Source organism: Microcaecilia unicolor, chromosome 10, assembly GCF_901765095.1.
Source record: "Microcaecilia unicolor chromosome 10, aMicUni1.1, whole genome shotgun sequence".
Lineage (NCBI taxonomy): Eukaryota > Metazoa > Chordata > Amphibia > Gymnophiona > Siphonopidae > Microcaecilia > Microcaecilia unicolor.
The window spans coordinates 156,607,396-156,632,751 of record NC_044040.1 but is presented as its reverse complement, the minus strand read 5'-3'; the positions used below and the strand labels follow the sequence as shown (position 1 = coordinate 156,632,751).

Here is a 25,356-nt window from a genome sequence, read left to right as displayed (position 1 = left end):
CGTGCCTACACTACCGCAGGCCATTTTTCAGCGCACCTTAGAAAAAGGACCCCTTAGGATGCAGCTGAAAGGGTTTTTTTCAGTTGAATGTTTTTGTTCAGCATGCTTAATTGTTTGATAGAGAATTAAGTTTTAGGGAGCCATTTGATGCCTCTTTTAGATTGTGTTTGTATCTTATTATGCTGTTTGTTTTGGTTGATTGGTTGAGATTTTTAAATGTATGTTTAAAATTATTATATTTACTTATAATCCATTTAGAACTTTATAATTTATATAGACAATATAAATATTAATAAATGTAATATTGCCAAAATGGTTCTTAATGTAATAGATTAAATCATTTAAGACAAAATAGGATACTGAGGCATAAGATTAGTTCATTCAGGCAAAAGCTGGTATTTGTGAGGTACCTGGTTTTGTACTACTTTGAGGTATTTCTTATGATGTACTCATTCTTGAAACACGTAATATTCTTTCACTTTAGGTGAACGAAGCAGTAGAGTTGTAGGTTTAAGTTCTTTGTAATATAGCGGAAAAAAAGGTACAAAAAGCCTGTAATTTAATTTGCCTTTTCAGTTTTAAAATGGCATGTTTGAGGACATACAGTAAGGTACATCTAGCAGGCATTTCACCAGTTATTGCAAGAATGCCGCCTTATCCTTTGTTTATTCTAAAAGATCCAAAAGGGATGTCTTCACTGGCTCACTGCAGTGAAGAAAATGTCTAATACTGAAATTATCTTTGTTAAGTTAATTGTGAATATATGCTGAAAGATATTTTAGCGTACTTTAATTTTTCCTCCTCCTGTAGCAGTTTAAAGGTACTTGGGAATATTATCTGTTGGGTCTAAATTTTACTGCTCCCTCTCACTCCTGTCTTATTGCAGTATGCTGAGCGTTTTTGTCCCTTAGTACAAAATGTGGTGATCTCTTATAGAAAGCATATATACAGTGGTGGAAATAAGTATTTGATCCCTTGCTGATTTTGTAAGTTTGCCCACTGACAAAGACATGAGCAGCCCATAATTGAAGGGTAGGTTATTGGTAACAGTGAGAGATAGCACATCACAAATTAAATCCGGAAAATCACATTGTGGAAAGTATATGAATTTATTTGCATTCTGCAGAGGGAAATAAGTATTTGATCCCCCACCAACCAGTAAGAGATCTGGCCCCTACAGACCAGGTAGATGCTCCAAATCAACTCGTTACCTGCATGACAGACAGCTGTCGGCAATGGTCACCTGTATGAAAGACACCTGTCCACAGACTCAGTGAATCAGTCAGACTCTAACCTCTACAAAATGGCCAAGAGCAAGGAGCTGTCTAAGGATGTCAGGGACAAGATCATACACCTGCACAAGGCTGGAATGGGCTACAAAACCATCAGTAAGACGCTGGGCGAGAAGGAGACAACTGTTGGTGCCATAGTAAGAAAATGGAAGAAGTACAAAATGACTGTCAATCGACAAAGATCTGGGGCTCCACGCAAAATCTCACCTCGTGGGGTATCCTTGATCATGAGGAAGGTTAGAAATCAGCCTACAACTACAAGGGGGGAACTTGTCAATGATCTCAAGGCAGCTGGGACCACTGTCACCACGAAAACCATTGGTAACACATTACGACATAACGGATTGCAATCCTGCAGTGCCCGCAAGGTCCCCCTGCTCCGGAAGGCACATGTGACGGCCCGTCTGAAGTTTGCCAGTGAACACCTGGATGATGCCGAGAGTGATTGGGAGAAGGTGCTGTGGTCAGATGAGACAAAAATTGAGCTCTTTGGCATGAACTCAACTCGCCGTGTTTGGAGGAAGAGAAATGCTGCCTATGACCCAAAGAACACCGTCCCCACTGTCAAGCATGGAGGTGGAAAAGTTATGTTTTGGGGGTGTTTCTCTGCTAAGGGCACAGGACTACTTCACCGCATCAATGGGAGAATGGATGGGCCATGTACCGTACAATTCTGAGTGACAACCTCCTTCCCTCCGCCAGGGCCTTAAAAATGGGTCGTGGCTGGGTCTTCCAGCACGACAATGACCCAAAACATACAGCCAAGGCAACAAAGGAGTGGCTCAGGAAGAAGCACATTAGGGTCATGGAGTGGCCTAGCCAGTCACCAGACCTTAATCCCATTGAAAACTTATGGAGGGAGCTGAAGCTGCGAGTTGCCAAGCGACAGCCCAGAACTCTTAATGATTTAGAGATGATCTGCAAAGAGGAGTGGACCAAAATTCCTCCTGACATGTGTGCAAACCTCATCATCAACTACAGAAGACGTCTGACCGCTGTGCTTGCCAACAAGGGTTTTGCCACCAAGTATTAGGTCTTGTTTGCCAGAGGGATTAAATACTTATTTCCCTCTGCAGAATGCAAATAAATTCATATACTTTCCACAATGTGATTTCCGGATTTAATTTGTGATGTGCTATCTCTCACTGTTACCAATAACCTACCCTTCAATTATGGGCTGCTCATGTCTTTGTCAGTGGGCAAACTTACAAAATCAGCAAGGGATCAAATACTTATTTCCACCACTGTATAAAATGTATTCTTGAGTAGTTCTTCTATAAGAATTCCTTAAAGCTTAGTTTTATACTTCACCTTTTAGGCTTTGTACTAATAAGCACATGAAGTAATTCTGTCCTCCTTGTCTGTGTGTGCCTAATTTTCCTTAATGTTTGTTGCTTGTAGGTCGGAGGTACAAATCCCACAAATTTCAGTTCAGTTTGGTGTAATACTTGAAGCCTATTGCCGTGGAAGTGTTGCTCACATGAAAGTGCTTACCAAGCAGGTATTGTAAATGTTGCATACTTTGTACAGTTTCTCATGCTCAAATCGGGCACTTGACACTCGGCTTTTTCTTTGATTATACCACCACATAGGAGTTAGCTCTTTGAAAGAATGTGGAATTTATTAAGGCCGCAACATTTCTGACTACCCACCTCCTGCCTGGGTATACAGCCTTCTTTATATGTAACCTTTCAGCCTCTCACAGGTGTCGCCATCCAAGCACCCTGTCTCTGCTTCATGTGCTGTCACTCTGAGCACACATTGTACTTTTGCCTATCCTGTCGAAGGATGGGCCTACACCATGTCCAAGGCCTCCCAACCGTCTAAGCCGGGAGACAATGTTGTCCAAATGTTCTTTTCTCTCAGGCATGCACTAATATGCAGGAATACCTTTCTTTAATCAACTTTAAACTTAACCAGCAGACTTTAATGCTTACATTTCAAGCCTTAACTGCCAATGTGCTGTGTACCCTGCCCTGACAGAAATAAAATACCTGACACAGTCCGCTGCAGCGACTTCGCTTGCTGCAAGCCCCCCCCCCCCCCCCCCCTTTAAAAATCCTATCTGCAGCTTCCTCCCTAATGTCATGGCCTTGATGTAGTCCTGGAATGTAGTGTTTAAAATATCAAGGCCAGTCTCTGAAAGGTGCACCTCATCCAGTCTATACATTCCGGGGCATGACTTCTCTATCAAATCGTGTACTATAACCTGACCTTTTATCTTCTGCATGAACTTCATCACCCATCTGGCTTTTGTCTATCGACCAGTGGGATATCTTGCCTATCCATACCCATCTCGGGATATTAGACCAGGCTAGGTATGACTGCGATATCAGATTTACAAGTGCTAAGAAATCATTCTATACTTTCTTTTTTTTTACTAGCAACATACTATTGATATCGATCAGATTGTTTCCGCCCAGAAGCACTACCAACACATATGGGGCTGTTTGATTTCTAAATGCTCATAGCACAGTCGGCATAAACTGGTCCCACCACATCCCTCAGAGTCCCATCCAATGAACCATAACTTTTGCTGCGGGGAAACAAGTTTTCACTGGTTGACCTTGCATTCGCTGTTCTCTGCGCCCAATGTATATGTATGAGTGTTCGCATATCCAAATGTGTCATTGCTCCTCTTGGCCACCCTCTATGCATATAACAAGGGAAAGGCATGAAATAGGCTGGTTTTGGAACCTGTGCCTTTTAATGGGCAAAATGCTTCCTTTCCACTGTATCATCTGGCCTGATGTACTGCTTGAATATATCAGACTTCCATCTGCCCAGAGCCATAATTCTCTTCCGGGAGAGGCCTTGCACAGCTGCTGATGTCGCTGCCCCAATTCTGAATGAGTAGGTTCCATAACTTCCTTTTTGCATTCCTAAGCATGCAAAGTTCCAGGGGCGAGGGATCTGAATTCTGACACCTTTGAATGAGAGAGTATCTACTTCATTATTCTCTTTGCCTTGTATGTGATTTGCTCTAATCACCACATTAAGACAGACACTACAATACAATTTTTCTCAGTAAGTTAATGGTATGGAATGTATTGGAGGACAACCTGTTAAGGGTGTCCACGGCTGCCATAGTATTGGAATTGAAAATCAGTGCCCTATTCACAAGGTGCTGCACCCAAATATGGAGTATTGCCATGATATGCAACAATTCCAAGAATGTAATGTCTGTAATGGTGCCTACTTCCACCCATGACTGGGGCCAGCGTGCCGTGCACCATGCACCCTGAAAGTAAATTCCAAATCCCTCCTCCCCCGCTGTCTGTATCTGTGAGTAGCTTTAGCACCTCAGCATGCATTGGTGGTCCTGTCAGAAGGGTAGGCCATTGAAGGTAGACAGAAACCTACTCCACTCTGACAGGTCGTCTTTTATAGGCTTGGAAACTCTAATGTGATGGTGGGCCTCCTTTTCTGAAATCACTGAAGAGGAAACTTCAAACTGACTACCTGTTCCTCTGGTCCTATTTCGATCCATCTACTCAGCACCTTTTATCTGTCATATCCTCAAATCTTTCACTTTCCACTGCAACTGTACCTGATGCCTTCAAACATGCCATAGTTACATCACTCCTCAAAAAACATTCATTGGACCCTAGCTGTCCTTCCAACTATTGCCCCATCTTCCTCCTCCCTTTCCTATCCAAGCTACTCGAACATGCTGTTCACCACCATTGTATTGACTTTCTTTCAAATCAAGCTATTCCTCATCCGCTTCAGTCTGGCTTTTGCCCTCTTCTTTTAATTGAAACAGCCCTTGTTAAAGTCTCCAAAGGTCTCTATTCTGTCCTCATCTTTCTCGATCTGTCTGCTACTTTTGCCACTGTTGATCACCACCTACCTACTCCTTGATACTTTTGTCCTCACTTGGATTTCAGGGCTCTGTTCTTTCCTGATTTTCTTCTTATCTCTCCCATCGCACTTTTGGTGTATACTCTGGAGGGTCCTCCTTCATTTCTATCCCACTATCAGTTGGTGTACCTCAGGGCTCTGTCTTAGGACTCTTCTTTTTTCCATCAATACTTCTTCCCTTGGTACTCTGATCTCATACCATAGTTTTCAGTATCACCTTTATGCTGATGACTCCCAGATCTACCTCTTCACACCAGAAATTTCAGCAGGAATTCAGGCCCAAGTTTCAGCCTGCCTGTCTGACATTGCTGCCTGGATGTCTCGCCACCATCTAAAACTAAACATGATCAAGACTGAGCTTCTTATCTTTCCCCCTAAACCCATCTCTCATCTTCCCCCATTCTCTATCTCCCTTTATAATATCAACAAAATTTGTCCCTTTCTTTCTGAGCACACTACCAAAAACCTTATCCACACTCTTATCACCTCTCACTTAGACTACCGCAACTTGCTTCTCGTAGGTCTCCCACTAAGACATCTCACATCTCCTCTTCCCCCATTCTCTATCTGTGGATAACATTCATCTTCCCTGTCTCATCAGCTCCGTAACCTTGGGGTCATCTGACTCCTCTCTTTGTCTGCGCATATCCAAGAGACTGCTAAAACCTGTAGTTTCTCTATATCAGCACCAAAATTCATCCCTTCCTTTCTGAGCACACTACTAAAACCCTTATGTACACTAATCACCTCACTCTTAGGCTACTGCAACTTGCTTCTCACAGGTCCCTCACTAAGCCATCTCTCTCCCCTTCAATCTGTTCAAAGTTCTGCTGCACTACTTATATTCCGCCAGCATTGCTATGCTCATATTAGCCCTCTCCTTAAGTCACTTCATTGGCTCCCTATCCATTTCTGCATACAGTTCTTACATATTCAAGTGTATTTATTTATTATTTATTTGTTACATTTGTACCCCACATTTTCCCACATTGAGCCTGCAAATAGGTGGGAAAATGTGGGGTACAAATGTAACAAATAAATACTGCGCTGCGCACCTCTAGTAGTGCTATAGAAATGATAAGTAGTAGTAGTAGTTACCCCTGCTGTTGCTAATGCCAATCTCCTAGCAAAGATGCACCCCAAAGTGGTAACCCTTGTGGCGAAGCATAGTAATCCTAGCAGGTCTTGGAATTGCTTTAACATGGCTTTTTTGGACATCATCTGTACTGCCTCCCGCAGCCTGAGTATCTTGTCCTGAGGGAGTATGAATTTCTGTTTGGGAATGTTTAACTCGATGCCTAAGAATGCCAGTACACCACAGGGACCTACTGTTTTATCAATTAACAGTGGTATACCAAAGCTATCCACCAACTGTACGAACATCTGTAGCATGGCCTCGCATTGTTGTGCATCACTGCCAATGAACAGAGAGTCATCCAGGTAGCAATAAATAGCCCCAGCTGTCACTAGCTGCTCTACCACACATTGCAGAAAGGAATTAAACTGCTCGAAATAGGTGCATGATATAGAGCAGCCCATTGGTATACAGTTGTCAAAATAAAAATGTATTGTTAAATGTGAAACTTAACAAGCGGAATGACTCCGGGTGGACTGGTAGGCGGAAGGTGGACTCGGTATCGGCTTTCGCTAATTTGGCTTGTGTCCTGTGCCTCTTTATGATCTAAATGGCTTGATCCAGAGATGCATATTGCACTGAGCATAGTTGAAGGTCTATGAAATTATTCTCTGAATTGCCAGGATAGATTATGAATGAGGTGAAATTTTCCTGGTTCCTTTTTGGGTATTATGCCAGTCGTAGAAATGATCAAATCCTCAAGTGGAGGAGCTTCGAAGGATCCCGCTATCCTTCCAAGAGAAATTTCTTTTCCAGTTTTTTTCTAGTGCTACCTTGTGATGCATTCATATGAAGGATGCATTATTGGGGTGTGCTGTTGTGGCCCTGTATAAGGGATGCGGTAACCAGCTGAGAAACCTGCCCAGATTGCTGCCGCACTTACCCCATTCAAGCATATTGCCTCAGGCTTGATAGAGGGTGGCGTTAGTACCCTCATGGTTGAGTGAAGCTTGGTAACGCTGAGGTTCTGCACTGAGTAGTTGGGTGCCCTGCTCCACATAAGGCACAGGCTTGCCGGAAGTTGCAAGAGTTCCAGGTGCCCTGACTATTGTTATATTGTGCACGTACCCTTCTCCCTGCCTTTGCACTATTCTGCCTGAATCCCCCTGCCTGAAATTGATTAAATGCTCTGTCTGTCTGAAACAGTCTGTGATGACATTTCAACGTGACTGAAGGCTCTGGCTGAAATGGTCTGAGAGATGACATCTCATCCAGCCATAGGTTGATCACCCTGTGCTTCCATGATATCGATGGATTGTCTGCCATACTTTTTCTAAATTTGTATCCTAGTTGAGCCAGGCCCAACCCCATAGTGCTTAGGCGCTCTAATTATGGTATCCGGATATCTGATAAGGTAGGAACTCATTTCAGGCTCTTTCTCAACTGACACTCATAAAAATATGGAAGCCAGATATCCAATTGTTGTTGGACTTAAATATTTTTGGTTTCTTCTCTCGAATTAGTAAAGCAGCTTATCCCTTACGTCTTTACTGTCATCTTCCTGTTCCCAAAGGAGCAGCGAGAAGTTATCAATAAATTCTTTTCCCAACAGATATTTTCTTTCATTCTTTAGGGTACACCTCTAGTCAGGGTGGTTTCTCCACACAAGGCGTCATCTCTAGGATCAGCTGTGCCTTCTCTGACCATAGGCATTGCCTGTGCTGAGTCAGCCTTGTCCAAGTTTTGAGACAGCCCTGCCATATTGGCCATTCGCTGAGGCACACAACTAGCCAGGTTATTACCTTAACATCCTTTGCTTCATTTTTTTTGTTTCACACATTTGATTGGTTATCAATAGAAATCAAATCAAATAAAACATTTATTTTTATTTATTTTTATTACATTTGTACCCTGCGCTTTCCCCACTCATGGCAGGCTCAATGCGGCTTACATGGGGCAATGGAGGGTTAAGTGACTTGCCCAGAGTCACAAGGAGCTGCCTGTGCCTGAAGTGGGAATTGAACTCAGTTCCCCAGGACCAAAGTCCACCACTCTAACCACTAGGCCACTCCTCCACTCCATGGAAAAGAAAATAAGACGATACCTTTTTTATTGGACATAACTTAATACATTTCTTGATTAGCTTTCGAAGGTTGCCCTTCTTCGTCAGATCGGAAATAAGCAAATGTGGTAGCAGATAGTATATATAAGAGAAACATGAAAGCATTACTTTGACAGTCTGACAGAGTTTTTTTTTGTTTCATACATTTGATTGGCAAATTTTGCTTATCTAATTACATCAGCCAGAGACATGTCTGCATTACCTTGCGGCATTTATGAAGGTGGTTGTTCAGTCACAGAGCCTGGCAGTGACTTATCCCCCCCCCCCCCCCCCCCGCCCCCCTGGGGTACAAACTTGGCCTAGCCGCTTCCGCTGGTTGAAACCGTGGTTCACTGACCGGGGCAGGCAGGCTGGGCACCGCTGCATTGCTGTCCTTCGTTTCCAACCACTGCATCACTGTTACCGTTCTTTCTGTTTTCTCAACTCTGCCATAAGGACATCCATATCCTGTTGCTGTGGTTGTTCCTGTGTCCCTCGACTTCTCTCCAGGTGTATTCTTGCCTCAACGCAGTGTATGCCCTTTCCTGTCCGTTTACTCCTGCCCTTACCACCGCACCTGTAGCCTTTGCCGATGCCTTTAGGCCTCAAACACTGACATGCAGCAACAGTTAAAATTTTTTATTAAGTCAGTAAAAGCAAAAAAGACAGAAAATGTAGAGCAAGGAGGACCCGCATTATGGAGCCCTGTGTGATTTGCTGTCCTTAAACCGCTATATAACTACTTCATGAATCTTATTAGATTTGTATGTGTGTGTTTTTTTGAATGAATATGTAAATCTAGTCCCTGTTCCTGCAGTTTTGCTCTTTTCCTCAGTGCTGGTACTATCTGGGGGAAAGAAATGATAGTTTGAGCCAGGAGACAGTAGCACTGAACCTGTTTTTTTGTTGTTGTTTTTTTATTTATTTTTTGTTCTGTACAGTTGTGGCTTACATTATAGTGCCACCCAGTGATCATCCTTTGTAATACATTTCAATGTAATTACTACTACTACTACTACTATAAATCATTTCTATAGCGCTACCAGCGCATTATGGCTTTGTTTAAAGTTTTTTTTTGGCTAGGCCTACAAAACTCAAGTCAGGACTCTATAAGAACCCGTAGTTAGGCCAACATTTCTGTGCCTTACCTAAGATAGCTGCTTGCATGTGCTGAGTTCTGTGCTTTTTAAAAATGGTTGGCGGTATGTGCTACGTCCTGTGCGCCGTGCCCATTAAAAATGGCAGCTTCAGCCCCTGCCTCGTTCCACGCAAGAGGGCACCTGCTGATAGATGACACCTAATGCAGCCGGTTCCAGTGATGAGGGCCGGTGGTATTTGCACATAAAATTGCCCTTGCATGTTAACCACTTGGCAACCCTTCTGCAATGGAGTCTGCAGTGCGGCCAGTAGTTTTTGGTGCACTAGGCCAAGGGGGGGATCACTGCCTTAGAGCGCTTGTCTCCTGCCATGAGAAGCAGTTAACTCGCAGCTGAATCATGTCTATATTGCCTGTAAATCCTTCACCTCTCCCCCCCCCCCCCATGCTCCCCCCCTCCCCCGGAAGGCTTAACTGCAACGCTGCTGGATAATGGCTAACTTACTGCGCTGCTGCCTGACTGCATCACCGCAGTCTTCCACGCTAGCTGAGAACTTGATCTGCTGTGCACATTACTGTGCGAGCGTCCATCTAGCTGCAAGTATGCCTATAAGGCCCCCACTCGCCGCAGCTACGCTAGTTTGCCTCAGGGGGCTGTGCCATAGCCATATTTCTTCTACAGTGCTTCCATGTCACCACTTCAGTCGAATACAGCCACCATTTTACTGCTCTCTTGAACCATTCGACCTGTCAGAGCGGTCTTTGCTTGTGACTTACCCCATGAAGGTTGCTGCAATGACTAGTTCCCCTTGGTACTACCCCTGTGCACCTCACAACTCAGTGATGCATCTTGCCCTCCTGATGGGAATCAGCAGCTTTGGAAGTCAGAGGGGGCCTGCAGCTCAGACGAACTGCTGCCTGTATCTAGCTGTGGCTCCCGGATCGTGCCCTGCTCTAGCCTCAGTGGTGACCCAATGTTGCAGACACCAGTGACTGCACAAAAGCAGACTTCGCGCCTTCTGTCTCGCTGCACCCTATGCCTGGAATAAACTTCCTGAGCCCCTACGTCTTGCCCCATCCTTGGCCACCTTTAAATCTAGACTGAAAGCCCACCTCTTTAACATTGCTTTTGACTCGTAACCACTTGTAACCACTCGCCTCCACCTACCCTCCTCTCTTCCTTCCCGTTCACATTAATTGATTTGATTTGCTTACTTTATTTTTTTTTTTTTGTCTATTAGATTGTAAGCTCTTTGAGAAAGGACTGTCTTTCTTCTATGTTTGTGCAGCGCTGCGTATGCCTTGTAGCGCTATAGAAATGCTAAATAGTAGTAGTAGTAATAATAATACAGTGCTGGGGGGGGAACATATATATATATATATATATATATATATATATATATCAGCTTCAAAAGACACTGAGGCAGGCGTCAGCTTTTCCAGGGAAAAATTCTGTGAGGATGGAAATACAGGTACGAAGCGCCTACTCATGTCTCTGGGCTGCCTTCCCCACTTCCCTTTCCTCTGCTTTCATTTCTCTGCCCCTCGCCCTTCCTTAACTCAGTCTCCAAGCTCTATTCCTTAACCATTTAGCTTCCTGTCTTCGTGCCCCTGACCCATTACGCCCCTTTATGCCTGTCTCACTTACCTTCCTTTGCCCTCCCATCCCCACTTGCACCCTTCACATTACTTCTCACAGGCTTGTTGCCTGTTTGTGGTCAGTCCCCACCTAGTGTGGGTAATTTTCACTGGAAAACTCCTTTACTGTGTGGTATCTTCTAATCCACATCATTTTCATGGCACAACGCTGAACATAATACTTCCCTCCACTATCCCCATGTCCAGCAGTCCCCCTTCCCCTCCTGTGTCTCCCAACTTCACTGTGCAGCAATGGAGCTCTCAGACAATTTTGAGCAACTTGAGGTTCATGAAGAATCTGTTGACCGTGCAGCTCCCAATCTCATGAGGCAGCAAAATCAACACGCTCTCTGAAGGTGGAAGGGGAAGACATGTGCATGAGAGAGAAGCAGACTGGCTTTGGGGAAGTGGGATGTGAGCGAGAGAAAGAGGGGGGCAGATGGACTGCAGGCCTCTAGAGGTGTAGGCATCAGCTATTGACACTTTTTAAAAATCCACTTTAATTCAGTTGCCTAAGGGAGCCTGCGCTGGTGTAGGCATGTGTTTTTGACGCATGCCGAGGCCCCGTTACGCAGCGGGTAAAAGGGAAGTCTTTCTTTTTTTAAAGAAATGGCTATGCGGCAATTGAAGCACTTGCCGCTGGGCCATTTCAGGGAGGCGGGGGGAAGAGCCCTTACCGCCACCCATTCAGGTGGCGGTAAGGGCTCCTGTGCTAACCTGGTGGTAACTGGGCAGCGCACGTCACTGCCCAGTTATTGCCAGCTACATGCCGGCGCTATATATTTGTAGCACCATATATGACGGCGTGCTGGGAGTGGGAATTACCGCTGGTCTGCTGCGGTAGCCCAGTGGTAGTTCCTTTTTAACGAGCTGTAAGCCCACATTGGGCCTACCGCCACTTTGTAAAAGGGGCCCTAAGAGAACTTATATATATCTACTGAAGCTTGCATTGCTTAATTTTCCTTGCCACTTTATTCTCTGGCATTTGATATGTATCTTAATACCTTTTATAAAATTTAGATATTATCTGCCACTGTTTTGCTGACCTTTCTGTATGTTTTCAGGCAATTAAGGACTCAGACCTGGCCCCGCCCATTTTAGCCTCCCCAAACAGCTTAGCCACCGCCCACCCTCACCCCATGGTGACAAAAATGATAAAGGGGATGGGATGACTTCCCTATGAGGAAAGGCTGAAGTGGCTAGGGCTCTTCAGCTTGTCGAAGAGACAGCTGAGGGGAGAGGGCATGCAATGAAGCTACAAAGTAGTAAATTTAAAACAAATCGGAAAAAGAATTTCTTCACTTGACGTATAATTAAACTCTGGAATTCGTTGCCAGAGAAAGTGGTAAAAGCAGTTAGCTTAGCAGGGTTTAAAAAAGGTTTGGATATCTTCTAAAAGAAAAGTCCACAAGCCATTATTAAGATGGAGTTTGGAAAATCCACAGCTTATTTCTAGAATAAGCAGCATAAAATGTATTGTACTTTTTGGGATCTTTCGCTACTGCTGGAAATAGGATATTGGGCTTGATGGACCTTCTGTCTGTCCCAGTATGGCAACACTTATGTTCTTATGAATTAGTCCTCTAAAGTGGTAATTTTATAAACAATTTTTCACACTTAAACACTGTTTCTTATGCACATAAAATGCATCAAAAATTACACCAAGGCTTACATGAATAAATTTGAGCACTGTGATGAGTAAGCACATGCATTTTTACTTGACCTACATAAGTACATAAGTGTTGCCATACTAGCACAGACCAAAAGGTCCATCAAGCCCAGTATCCTGCTTCCAACAATGGCCAATCCAGGTCACAAGTACCTGGCAAGTTCCCAAAACAGTGCAATACATTTTATGCTGCTTATCCTAGAAATAAGCTTAGGGATGTTTCTTTTAGGAAGCTATCCAAACCTTTTTTAAACCCCGTCAAGCGAACCACTTTTACCACATTCTCTGGGAACGAATTCCAGAGCCCAGTCACACGTTGAGTGAAGAAATGTTTTCTACAATTTGTTTTAAATTTACTGCTTTGTAGCTTCATTGCGTGCCCCCCCCCCCCCAGTCCTAGTATTTTTGGAAAAAGTAAACAAGCGATCCACCCATTCTACCCATTCCACTCCACTCATTATTTTATATACCTCTATCATATCTCCTCTCAGCCGTCTTTTCTCCAAGCTGAAGAGCCCTATCCGTTTCAGCCTTTCCTCATGGGGAAGTCGTCCCATCTCCTTTATAATTAAATCACCCTTCTCTGTACCTTTTCTAATTCCACTATGTTTTTTGAGATGCGGTGACCAGAATTGCACACAGTATTCAAGGTGCAGTTGCGTTATGGAGCAATAGAAAGGCATTATAACATCCTTGTTTTTATTTTCCATTCCTTTCCTAATAATACCTTACATTCTATTTGCTTTCTTAGCCGCCGCTGCACACTGAGCAGAGTGTTTCAACATATTGTCAGTGATGACGCCTAGATTCCTTTCTTGGTCGGTGACTCCTAATGTGGAACCTTGCAGCACGTAACTATAATTCGTGTTCCTCTTTCCCACATGCATCACTTTGCACTTGCTCACATTAAATGTCATCTGCCATTTGGATGCCCAGTCTCGTAAGGTCGTCTTGCAATTTTTCACAATCCTCTTGCAATTTAACAACTTTGAATAACTTTGTGTTGTTGGCAAATTTAATTACCTCACTAGTTACTCCCATCTCTAGGTCATTTATAAATATGTTAAAAAGCAGCGGTTCCAGCACAGACCCCTGGGGAACCCCACTATCTACCCTTCTCCATTGAGAATACTGACCATTTAACCCTACTCTCTGTTTTCTATCCTTTAACCAGTTTTTAATCCACAATAGAACACTACCTCCTATCCCATGACTTTCCAGTTTCCTCTGGAGTCTTTCATGAGGTACTTTGTCAAATGCCTTTTGAAAATCCACATACACAATATCGACCGGCTCACCTTTGTTCACCCCTTCAAAGAAATGTAATAGATCGGTGAGGCAAGGTTTCCCTTCACTAAATCCATGTTGGCTTTGTCTTATAAATCCATGCTTTTGAATATGCTCTGTAATTTTGTTCTTTATGATAGTCTCTACCATTTTGCCTGGCACCGACGTCAGGCTCACCAGTCTGTAATTTCCAGGATCACCTCTGGAACCCTTTTTAAAAATTGGCTTTACATTGGCCACCCTCCAATCTTCGGTGAAGTGTTGTGTGAAGTGTCACCAAACCCCACAGCGCAGAGGGCTTCCATAAATGGAGGCTTTATATGAAGGAGGCCTCTCGTGAAATGAGCAAACAAGTCTACATCAGTGGGAAATACAAAGAGATTAATAAATGGTAAACAAAATTGGGCAATCAGGAAAATATCCACAAATATCCTGGCATATTTTTAGACCATAAGAGCTCCTCACTAAGCTGACAACTAAATAAATATACAGAAAGTTATTTTGCTTCCTTCTGTAACAAAAGTTCTCAAACTGGGCTAGTTCAAAGACTACATAATTAGAATCAGAAAATTTAATTAGGCATTTGCAGGGGAACTTTAAAAGAAAATCTAGCTCTGACTGCCAGTGCCTGTGGTTTCAACTGAAAAGCTTTTTTCCATAATTGCATGGCTTGTCACATCAGGAAATAACTAAACTTCATTACCACAAAAAAAATAAGAAAATCTTTATATTTAAATTAAGCTCTCAGCACCAACAGCTTATTAGATTCATAGGAAAAAGATACCAACAGGGTAGCTTGTCCCTGATATATTGTCCAGAGAGTTTCAAGAAATGTAGTTTAAATCAAAAGAATCAAGTGACACCAGTATATCAGGTACTGTTTCCTGTCTATTATGCATAATATTTTTGGGCAAATTGAAATATTAATCTTACCAGCTTCAGATAATAACAAAATTACCTTGTGGTAGCACCTTAACATCTCAGCTGACAATGGGCACATAGGGAAATTTAACATTCTCAAATTTTTCACCTAATCTGGTTCACAATAGCCTCTAATTGCTGATGGAGAGCCAGACTGTATTTATTTATTTTTTTTTTTTTATTGAATTTTTCATTTTAATTTCAACGTATCACTTGAAATTAGAAAAGATGATTTTAAGTCAAAATATATACATATAAAATGGTAATTATAGATTTCTTATACAAAGGAATGATCTATTGCTCATCTTTAGTCCAACAATTGGAGGCATTACACAATACATAAGAAAATCAAAACTTAGGATAGATTAATAACATCTAACACTAAGAAAGAAAAAGATGGCCGAGAAGAGCTACCGGGTTCTTATACTATTACGGAGTCAAAGTTGTTACAATCCTTGGATGTATCATAGGTAGTTTAGCTTCCAAGAAAGAATTTAATTGTTTTGATTCAAAGAAAACATATTTAACAGAGTTGAATTTTAAGACACATTTGCAGGGAAAGTTCAACCAAAATAAAGCCCCCAATTGCATAGCTTTCAGGCGCAGTTTGAGAAACTCTTGTCTTTTCTTCTGCATTGTTCTCGATATATCTGGGTAAACTCTTATTTTACAGTCCAAGAAAAGTTGATCTTTGTGAAGAAAATATTGTTTAAGTACCCAGTCTCTATCAGGTTGTAAAATAAAGACAACTTTAAGTGTAGCAGTTGCCAATCCAACTTTATCATCTTGCAATATTTGAGTTAGGTTCAGAGCCTGCAAATAGGTGGGAAAATGTGGGATACAAATGCAATAAATAAATATCTAAATTCTCTAAATTCTTTGCGGATTGATCAGATCTCTCTCCTATTTCTTGTTGCTTCTTGTAAAAAGGTTGTATATAAATATTTTTGATATAGGAGGGCATGATTCTTCAGGAATTTTTAATATCTCAGATACTTTTTAAAAGTTATCAAAGGTGAGATTGAAATTTGTTTAGGAAAATTTGTTAAGCGAAGGGTATTAGTGCATTGAAAGTTTTCAAGAATTTCAATTTTATTTTGCAGGAAAAGGTTTTCTTTTATAAGATTGGCTTGAATCTGTTGAGAGTTTTGAAACGTTTTTGAATTTTTTTCAACCTCTTTACACATAATTAATACTTTTTTGTCCAATCGTTATTTTTTCTGATACAAAGTTATACTGTTGATTAAGGAATTTAAACTTCTGAGAGAAAGAAGCTTCCAATACAACCAAAGCTTCCCATATATTTTCTAAAGTTATCGTTGTAGGTTTTTCAGGCAAAAAAGACTTACTTGGTAAGTCCAAGTCTGTTAAGGAAGTCTCTGCTGGCTGTCTCCGATATGATTCAATTTTTTCCCTAGGGATATTTCCTCCTCCTTCTTCACCCGCCATTTCCACTGCAGGGAGAGTCAGCGTTTCCTGCCTCGGGTCGGTACCCGTGCCTGGAGACCCCGTCGAGGAGTCCTCAGGGGTTTCCTGGACAGTCCTCGAGGCCGCCGCTGGCATAGGAGGTGGGGCTCTCAATTCGGAGCTGAAAGATGTTTTGTGCTCAAGCTGTAGAGATGGCAAACCTCTCCCCAGACTCTGCAGCAGCGAGGAAGCTCCCGATAATCCTCCCGGTGTAAGGAAGCAGTCCAACGTCCCAGCAGCAAGTAAGACAGGCGTCGCGGGGCTGGCGCATTGTTTACCTCTCCTTTTGGGCATTTTGTAAGCAGGAGTAAGTTTTCTCGATTAAGAGCAGCGGAAGGGACGAGAGCTGCTTCCAATGTGTCTTACTCGGATGCCATCTTGCCTCCGCCAGACTGTATTTAAATCAAGATGAACCCAGCAGCATGCAGAGTTCCAGTCCACAGATGTCATATGGGACTCCAATTTTGAAAGTCTGCTATCTGTTTCTTCCAATTAGACACAGACTGGTGGGAAAACTTGCAAAGTGTTCCATTTCCTGAACTAACTTCCACATATTGATAGTAAAAGAGAGATTTCTTTAGTAGGCATGCTGTTTTTGTCACCAGAATTCAAGGAAACAGTACGAGTGAAGTTTTAGAATTACACTAACATTTATGCCAGCCCTGGGCCTGTCGTAAGTGGCCATGCCTAAATGTAGAATTGGCACTCGGCATGCTGCACTGGCACACCTAAATGGCACCCAGTTATAGAATTTCCCCCATAGTGTTAGTCATAGTAGTGTCAGTAGTTCCCCCCTTCCCTCCCTCCCCCCCCCCCCAATCAAATCTATAGTATACTTTGTTTTTGTTTTTTAATTTTATCTTAAGCAATTTACAAATCTAATTCCAAGAATAAATCTTGCTACAGCAAGACAAATAATAAACATTACTATGCATCACTATAACAAATTAGGAAATATATTATTACATCTTTAGTCCACAATTGAGTGGAGGAATAAAACACAATACCTAGGAAAAATGAAAGAAAAATACAATTTCTTCACTATTCAAAAATAATAAAGGAGGCTAGGAAGGAGTGTTCAGGATTATACTTCAAATTAATTACGGAGTAGATGTAGCTACTGCTCTTGGCTGCGAAAGTGGAGTTACAACTGTCTTGGAATCCAAAAACGAGGATAAATGTGTAGGATCAAAAAATACATATTTCACGGAGTTCAATTTCAATACACATTTACAGGGGAAGTTCAACCAGAAAAGACCTCCGAGTTGCATAACTCGTGGTCGAAGTTTAAGAAAAGGTTGACGCTTCTTTTGAGTTAATTTAGATACATCTGGAAACATTCTAATGTTATGGTTCAAAAAACGTTCTTCTCTAGGCGGAAAAATTGTTTCAAAATCCAATCTCTATCAGATTGTAATACAAAAGTCACTATTAAGGTTGTAGATTTGATACCCAAACTATCATCTTCAAGTGTCTGTGTAAGATTTAAACTTTCAAAAGATACTTCATTCCCTTCAGCAACAGGTTGCTCAGTGGTTTTCTTTAGATAAGGTAATACATTTTGGAGATTGGAGGATAGACTTGTTCTGGAATCTTCAGTATTTCAGTCAAATAATTTTTAAAGGTTATAAGAGGAGCAATTGAAAGTTTTCTAGGAAAATATAGTGTGTTAGACCTCTGTTGATTTTCTAATTTTTCAAACTTATTCTGAAGTAACAGATTCTCTTTAATCATGTTTACTTGTATTTGCTGAAGAGATTGGACATCTTTAACATTAGTCTCAATCTTTTTATCCATTACAGAAATTTTATTTTCCAGTATAGATATTTTCTCTGAGCTTGTTGAAACACTGATAGTAATTTCTGAGAAAAAAATGTTTCCAAACCCACTGAAGCTTCCCAAATAGTGTCCAAGGTGATAGTGTCTGGCTTAATAGGCAAGACTGACTTACTCAGTGAAGTAGAGTCTATCTTGGAATCACCAGGAATCTGTTTCTCCTTTGCCGAGATAGACACACCAAAAACGTCCGCTCCAAACTGTTCCGGACCCAGCTGTGCAGAAGTGCTCAACAGTCCATCACTAGAGGCTGACCCCACTCCAGGAAACGCTACCACCTTTTCTGGATGTAGATTTCCCAGCCTCTGTTCGTCTACCGGCATGGGCGGTGGCATCCGTAGTTCGGGACTCGAGATGATTCAGCTTCAAGCTGGGGGAAGGGGTCACCTCTCACCACTCTCCCCTGCAGCAAAGGAGATGGCCCCGCCACCAAACCCGAAATAGCGAAGCGATCCATTGGTCCCACCTGCGCCCTCCTTTTAGGAATAGAGAGAAAGAAATGATTTTTGAAGTTCTAATGAGTAAGATAAGGCCGGAGCGACTTCACAACGCTTCCTTCTTGTTCTTATAGTATAGATTTTTTTAATTACAGCATGGAGTTCTGATACACTTACTTTCCGTTACTGTTTGTCCAAAGATTTCTGGCACAGTGGTAAGTTTGCTTATTCTGTCTTGCCTGCGATACCTGTGAACTGTGGGAAGTTAACTTTTTGCTTCTCTTGTCATTGTTTGAGCAAGCTGCTTAATCTTCTGTTTGATTTTACATAGTATAGTGTGTTGTGCACACTTTTTTGGTATTCAGAAGTGCATATTCCAATAATGCAGCAGTGGTTAGAATTCCTTTGACTTCCCTTCCTAGACTGCCATGTTTGAGGATGGTGGTATCTCAATTTCAAGCTGCACAGCTAATGATTTGATTTAATTAGAACATTCAGAAAAGGGACTGTGTAAAGTTTTAACGTTTGCAGACTCTTAACCTTTCTTTATGATATCTTCTGTCCTGTATTTAATATCTTTTTATAAACTACAAAATTCTTTCAGGTTGCTGCTCTCAATAAACTGAGGACCCTCAACAATTTAATAAAACTGAATGCTGTTAAACTAAGTAGAGCAAAAGGAAAGGAGACAATGCAAACCTGTTTAAAACAAAGTACTTACCGAGAAGCACTCTCCGACTTCCAGTCACCTTTGAATCCTAGTGTTATACTGTCGGAGATGAAGTAAGTAGCTTACACCATTTTGATTTTTCAGAATTTTGACTATAACTCTTTTACTGTGGGTTTTTTTTTTTTCATAATAAGAACATGCCAAACATGTGACACCCATTAATCTATAAAAGATTGATTAGATTGGGATGAATTTGAACTTTGAGACAAAAGAAAACTAAGGTGAAACTGAATAAATAACATTGCTTATTTGGGTGAATACCTCTTTCTCTTTGCATTTATGAACTGCTTTGCTAGTCTGAAAATGTTTGAATTTTTCACTATAATCCTTGTGCCCAACTATTATCCCCATCTATATGTGTCCCTTTATCCACTAAGCCACAGTACAAAGCAATTGGGGGTGATATTAACAAAATAACAACCTTCTATAGTGTGTGTATCCAAAGCACTGTTATTCTCCTTATCTTAGCACAAGTTCAACATCTATGATCCTAACTTGTAAGATACTGAACCCCTCCAGCTATTTATATGAAGTGATCTGAGCAAATACTAAATTACTATGGTTTAGTATGCTTTCTGTTTTGATTTTTTTTTTTTTGTAAACTTTTTTTTATTGGCAGAACCAAACAACTTGGTGAAAAATAGATGCAGAAGACAAAACAGCAAAAATAATTAAAAACAAAAACTTGAGTGTCGCCATCCATGCAAAATTTTACTCAATCCCCTCATCAGAATATATTTGCATTCTGTCTATCATTTATAATACCATGTACAAACTGTGTCCTCTTTAAAAAAAATAAAAAAAAAGTAGCCAAAAGGACAAACTAACATCCCACGTCACTCAGGTCTTCTCTTTTTTGCTCTGTAGCCTAAGTCCCCTTCCTGCTATCCTTCTTCCATATAACTAATAGCCGCCGCCCTCCCCCCCCCCCCCCCCCAACACACACATCCCATAAACCCCGGGTCCATCCCCCTTAGCTCAAGGGAGTGTACTGCCTCCACACAACTTGATAAGCTGACTTTTCTCCCCTTTTGGACTGATTCTCTCTCCCTCCCCCCCCCCCCCCCCCCCCCCCCCCCCCCCCGGTAATTCCCATTGAGACATTTTTTGCTTCTGTGCCTCCCATATCTGAACAGATGGGAGACCCTCTGCTCAGTAATGTAGTATGCCCTTTCTGGCCATTAGTAAATCTAAGAGTATATTTGCACTCAGCCTGCAGTAGATCAGGGGATGGCAACCACAGTCTTCATAGAGCACAAACCAGTTGGGATTTTAAGATCTCCATAATGAATATGTATGAGATTAATTTGCATGTACTGCTTTCATTGTATGCAAATAGATCTCATGCATATTTATTGTGCAGATCTTGAAAACCCAACTGGATTGTGGCCCTCGGACTGTGGTTGCCCATCCCTGTGCTACATATATCTCCCTTAAAGGGCTCTCATCTCACAACAATAGGTCGATTCCATATGTAGTTGAATAGCCCTATAAATCACTTCTAAAATCTGCTGCTAGTAACCTCCTAGCCATGTTCGGAAATTAGTGAAATCAGTTTATAGAAATCAGTAGTAGATATGGGGTTTTAAACCTTATTGTCTTGAAGTGCTGTGGCACTTGATTATTGCAGTGCAGTATTATTGGGTCTACATAAGATGTCGATGCTTCAAGTTGAATCACTTAGAACACAGCTGCTCGATTTCTCATGAACAGATTCAGATAAGAGAATATCTTGCCTACATTGACTGACAGTGATATTAAGAGTTAAATTTTAAGTTATTAGCTTTAATGCCTTAAAAAATGAATGCCCTAGGTATTTTAATACTAAGACAGATCAGGCATGTTCCAAGAAGAATGTTTAGATCAAGTATCAGTAACAAACAGTCCTGACACTTGATCTAAACATTCTTCTTGGAACATGCCTGATCTGTCTTAGTATTATAATCTCTACTATAAAGGAAGTGACAGGAGAATGGTTTAGCTTGAAATGTTTTCCATTTCGTCACCTGTTTGGTGGAAAAAATTACCTTAGGCTTGAGAGTGATGTAAAAATTTAAAAAGCTACTAAAAGCATGGCCTTATTTCAATGTAAATATTGTATTTTAGTTTACTTAGGGGCCCTGTTTACTAAGCCGCGCTGTATGTTTGCTAGCATTTTTAACACGCATTAGTGCTACTACTACTACTACTACTACAAATCATTTCTATAGCGCTACCAGAGATACCCATATTTTCCTGTGGGCATGCTAGCATTTTTAACACGCATTAATGCTAGAAATATCCATATTTTCCTGTGGGTGTCTCCAGTGTTAGCGCTCGCTAAGTTTTAGCATGCGCTAAAAACGCTAACACACTTTAGTAAACAGGGCCCTTAAGGAGTTCAGATTGCAGATTAATGTAAACATATGGCTTTTTTTTTTTTTTTTGGTCTAGGGACCCTCTTAGGTGTTATTGGTTGAGATAACCTGGTGTCACAGTAGAGGTTGTGTTTCCTGTTTGTGAATTTATTGTTAATCATTTGTCTTTTATTTTTAATTCTATGGATATAATTTTATGTAAACCACTTTGAACACTTGTGTTAATATAAATGGTATACAAGATTGTTAAGAAATGTAAAGACCTCCTTGGTTTAATATGAAGTCATTAAAGCTCTTCTCTCTCTTAAAATAAACATGAATTCCCTCTCCAAAACTAATTGTTTGGGCTGACCAATAAGATACATTTTAGTAGCCCTTTTAGTTCTCAGATCAGCAATTAGCATTTGTTTGAGTGCAGAACCTATAATGGTTTGTTCCTTATTGTCTCACCAGACCAGTCCAGATGCTTGGGTTGGTGCTGTCTTGCCAGCCCATGCAGACTGAGCTATATGGTCAGCATTTAAGAACCCTGTGAACTTCCTGACCAGTCAGTATTTCTCAGTCTTCAGCAGGTGGTGGGCTTCCCAATCAACCCCTGGTGATTTCTTAGGACTTTATTTCCATTTCCTTGGTCAGCCATATTAAAAAAAAAAAAAAAAATAGGGGTATAATACCTGAGGGACCCAGTTCCCTGTCCCCAGCCATCCCTTTTCTTATGGGAGTTAAGGATGTCTTGTGCCTTAGACCTGTCCCTTGAAGAAATCTGTGAGTGCTCAAACTTAATAGCTGCTCAGCAGACTACTAGCAGCTGACTATATCAGTGTTTCTTTGGTTTCTTTACTCACTGTGGCTTGCCTGAACAGGGGAGGAAAAAAGGCTGCTCTGGAAAGGTTTTGTTTTTGAATGTATTGATTTTCTTTGTCAGACTAGCCTCCATGGAGGGTCACTAGTGTCACTATGGCAGAGCTACAGGATAAAAGCAAGCACTTTTCCATTTGTGAGGTATGAAAATCAGCTATTGCGGTGGCAGTGTGAGGAGAAAGCTGTGCTTTACTTTTCTGTCTGTACCGGAGGATTGTCAGATGAGCATTGTTCTGGTTCCTGCAGCCAAGCACAGCCAGCAGTTAATATGGCTAAAATGGCAGCAGACCCAATTTTGGTTAGAACTGCCACCATGCTTTTAACATCTTTGGAGACTGCTCACAAATAGATCTCCTGCATATTCATTGGGGAAATCCTGAGAACTAGACTGGGTTGCAGCCCTCAAGGGCCAAGGTTCTCCACTCCGATCTACACTTAATTAATTATGCCTTTTATATTCCATTATTTCCTGTCAATTGTTTTAAGCGGATTACAAAAAAGACTAGATTACTTATCTAGGAAATTACAGATTAACACAAGGTAAAAAATATACTAATAACAAACTTAATGCTGTCTTAGAAGATATTTTTGAAACAGGACAGTTTGGATAGCTTTTTAAAAATTGCATAGCTAGATAAGAATCTTACCTCATTAGGTAGAGTAGACTAAGCACTGGCAGCTTGATAAGAAAATAAAGAGGAAAACATCAATATGTTGAATAAAATAGGCGACAGAGTTTAACTCTGAGGTACCCCACATTTTGCAGGCCAGTTTATCAGAAACGTTCCATTCATTTTAACTCTTTAAGATCTGGTTGTGAGGAATCATTTAATCCAATTAACACATTCCCTATTATCCCAATTCTATCTAAAATATGCAATAACAAACTATGATCAACCAGGTTGAGTGCACTCAATAAATCAAATTGCATAAAAAGAGCTTGTTTTCCTTTACTTAGTAAATGTCTGATCTGTGTCACCAAGGACCCTCATTGGATAGCCTTGAAGGTCCTTTTGTGCTTTTTTTGTTTTGCTATTTGTGTACTATTGAACACTCTCTTTTGCTACCTCCATGCTGTGATCAGCAAGGAAACCGGATTGAGAAACATGGGCAATGTTAAACTCCAATTTTTTGTGACCAGGCGTTCTGTGACTTTAATGAAATAAGGGATAGATGCTACTGGTCTGTAGTTGGTAGTATTGTTTAAGGAAGCTTTTACATTTTTTGTTTTAGGAGTAAGGATTATTTCACCCCAATTTTTGGGAAATTCAGCTGTCTGGTTGGCTGGAAGCCTCCTTATTACTCAAAAGTGCAGCTCGAAAGTTCATTGTTGCTTCTTTTATTAAATAAGTAAGGCAATTATCTAGCATACATGGGGACTCTTGCTAAGTTATTGAATTCCTCTATGTACAAAGGGTGTAAGATATTCCAGTTAAGTACATAAGTATTGCCACACTGGGACAGACCAAAAGGTCCATCAAGCCCAGCATCCTGTTTCCAACAGTGGCCAATCCAGGTCACAAATACCTGGCAAGATCTCAAAAAAGTTCAATGCATTTTATGCTGTTTATCCCTGAAATAAGAAGTGGATTTTCCCTTGTCTACCAGAATGTATTTCTCATCAGGGTAATTTAACAAATGGACTTCTAGGCTTTTATCTTTGGTTAATAGTGCATTGGGTAGTTTATCTATTTTTAGTTTAAAATAATCTGTTACCTGGGAGGCTGTAGTTGATATTTCTAGAGGATGTTTTAAGAGATGTTGACTGGGAAGAGTGAGTGCTACTGAAAGCAATAGATTTTCATTTCAGAGGTCAGTCCTTTTGAAGTAGCCATAGAGGAGGCTGAGATTTCTCTGCAGGAATGTTGGGTATTTAGGCGTTCACAATGAAGGTTTGCGGTTGGTAGGAGATTAACTAAAGTCATTTTACCAGAGGTCGGTCTAGATAACCACAGATCTTTAGGTGCTAAAAGTGATTCAGGGCAGTTACCCTCTGGAGTTTACTCAGCGTCTTCATGAGGTGTTTGTGGAATTGCCCTGTTGTTCATTCCCAAAAGTGGAAGCAGTCCGACAGATTTTGTTCAGGTTACTTCAGTTAAAAATGGTGATTCCAGTTCTGCCTCTGGAAAGGAGAACAGGATGATCATCAGTTTATTTTGTAGGTTCAAAGAAATAAGGTATCTTCCATCTTGTTCTCAAAGCAGTCATCAAATTTCTCAAGGTTCCAAGTTTTTGAATGGAAACGTTTGAAAATTAGTGATGTGGTAATGCACAGTAAGGAGAGTTTTTTAGTACTTTGTATTTAACCAAAACTACACATCCCCCCTATAAGGAAGTCTCAGCAATGCTACCTGAATTTTGCAATCTTGGCACAGTTGTTTCAGTTTTGTACTCTACCTTTTAGGTGACCTCAGCATCATGTATGTGATGGTGGTGGTGGCAGCAACTGCCTTGGGCAAAGAGAATTTTAGTCTATCCTTTTTTAAAACTGTTAAGAGCGAAGTCGTTCCAAGAATGTAAAACAGTTGCACAGTGAGTGGTGCATTTCTTACAAGAGTTAGGATGGGTTGTCAATTTCTCTACGAGCAACCTTACCTCATCTCAAACATTGAAATATTTGGAGGCAGTGTTCTACACTCTACAAGATAAAGTGTTCTTCCCATAGTGAGAAAGGAAAAGCTACAATCTCAGATCAGAAACCACCTACTCTTCTTAGATCACTGGT

At 41.2% G+C, this 25,356-nt stretch overlaps 1 protein-coding gene across 4 annotated transcripts in view; it reads left to right on the top strand.

The window, feature by feature from the left end:
- The window catches only part of PIK3CB (phosphatidylinositol-4,5-bisphosphate 3-kinase catalytic subunit beta), a 352,397-nt gene that overhangs the window by 254,665 nt on the left and 72,376 nt on the right, over window positions 1–25,356 (top strand). For all 4 annotated transcript variants that reach the window (XM_030217213.1, XM_030217212.1, XM_030217211.1 and 1 more), the window contains 2 exons: window positions 2,694–2,793; window positions 19,288–19,466. In XM_030217213.1, coding sequence (XP_030073073.1) covers window positions 2,694–2,793; window positions 19,288–19,466 — 279 coding nt within the window. The remainder of the gene's footprint in view (window positions 1–2,693; window positions 2,794–19,287; window positions 19,467–25,356) is intronic.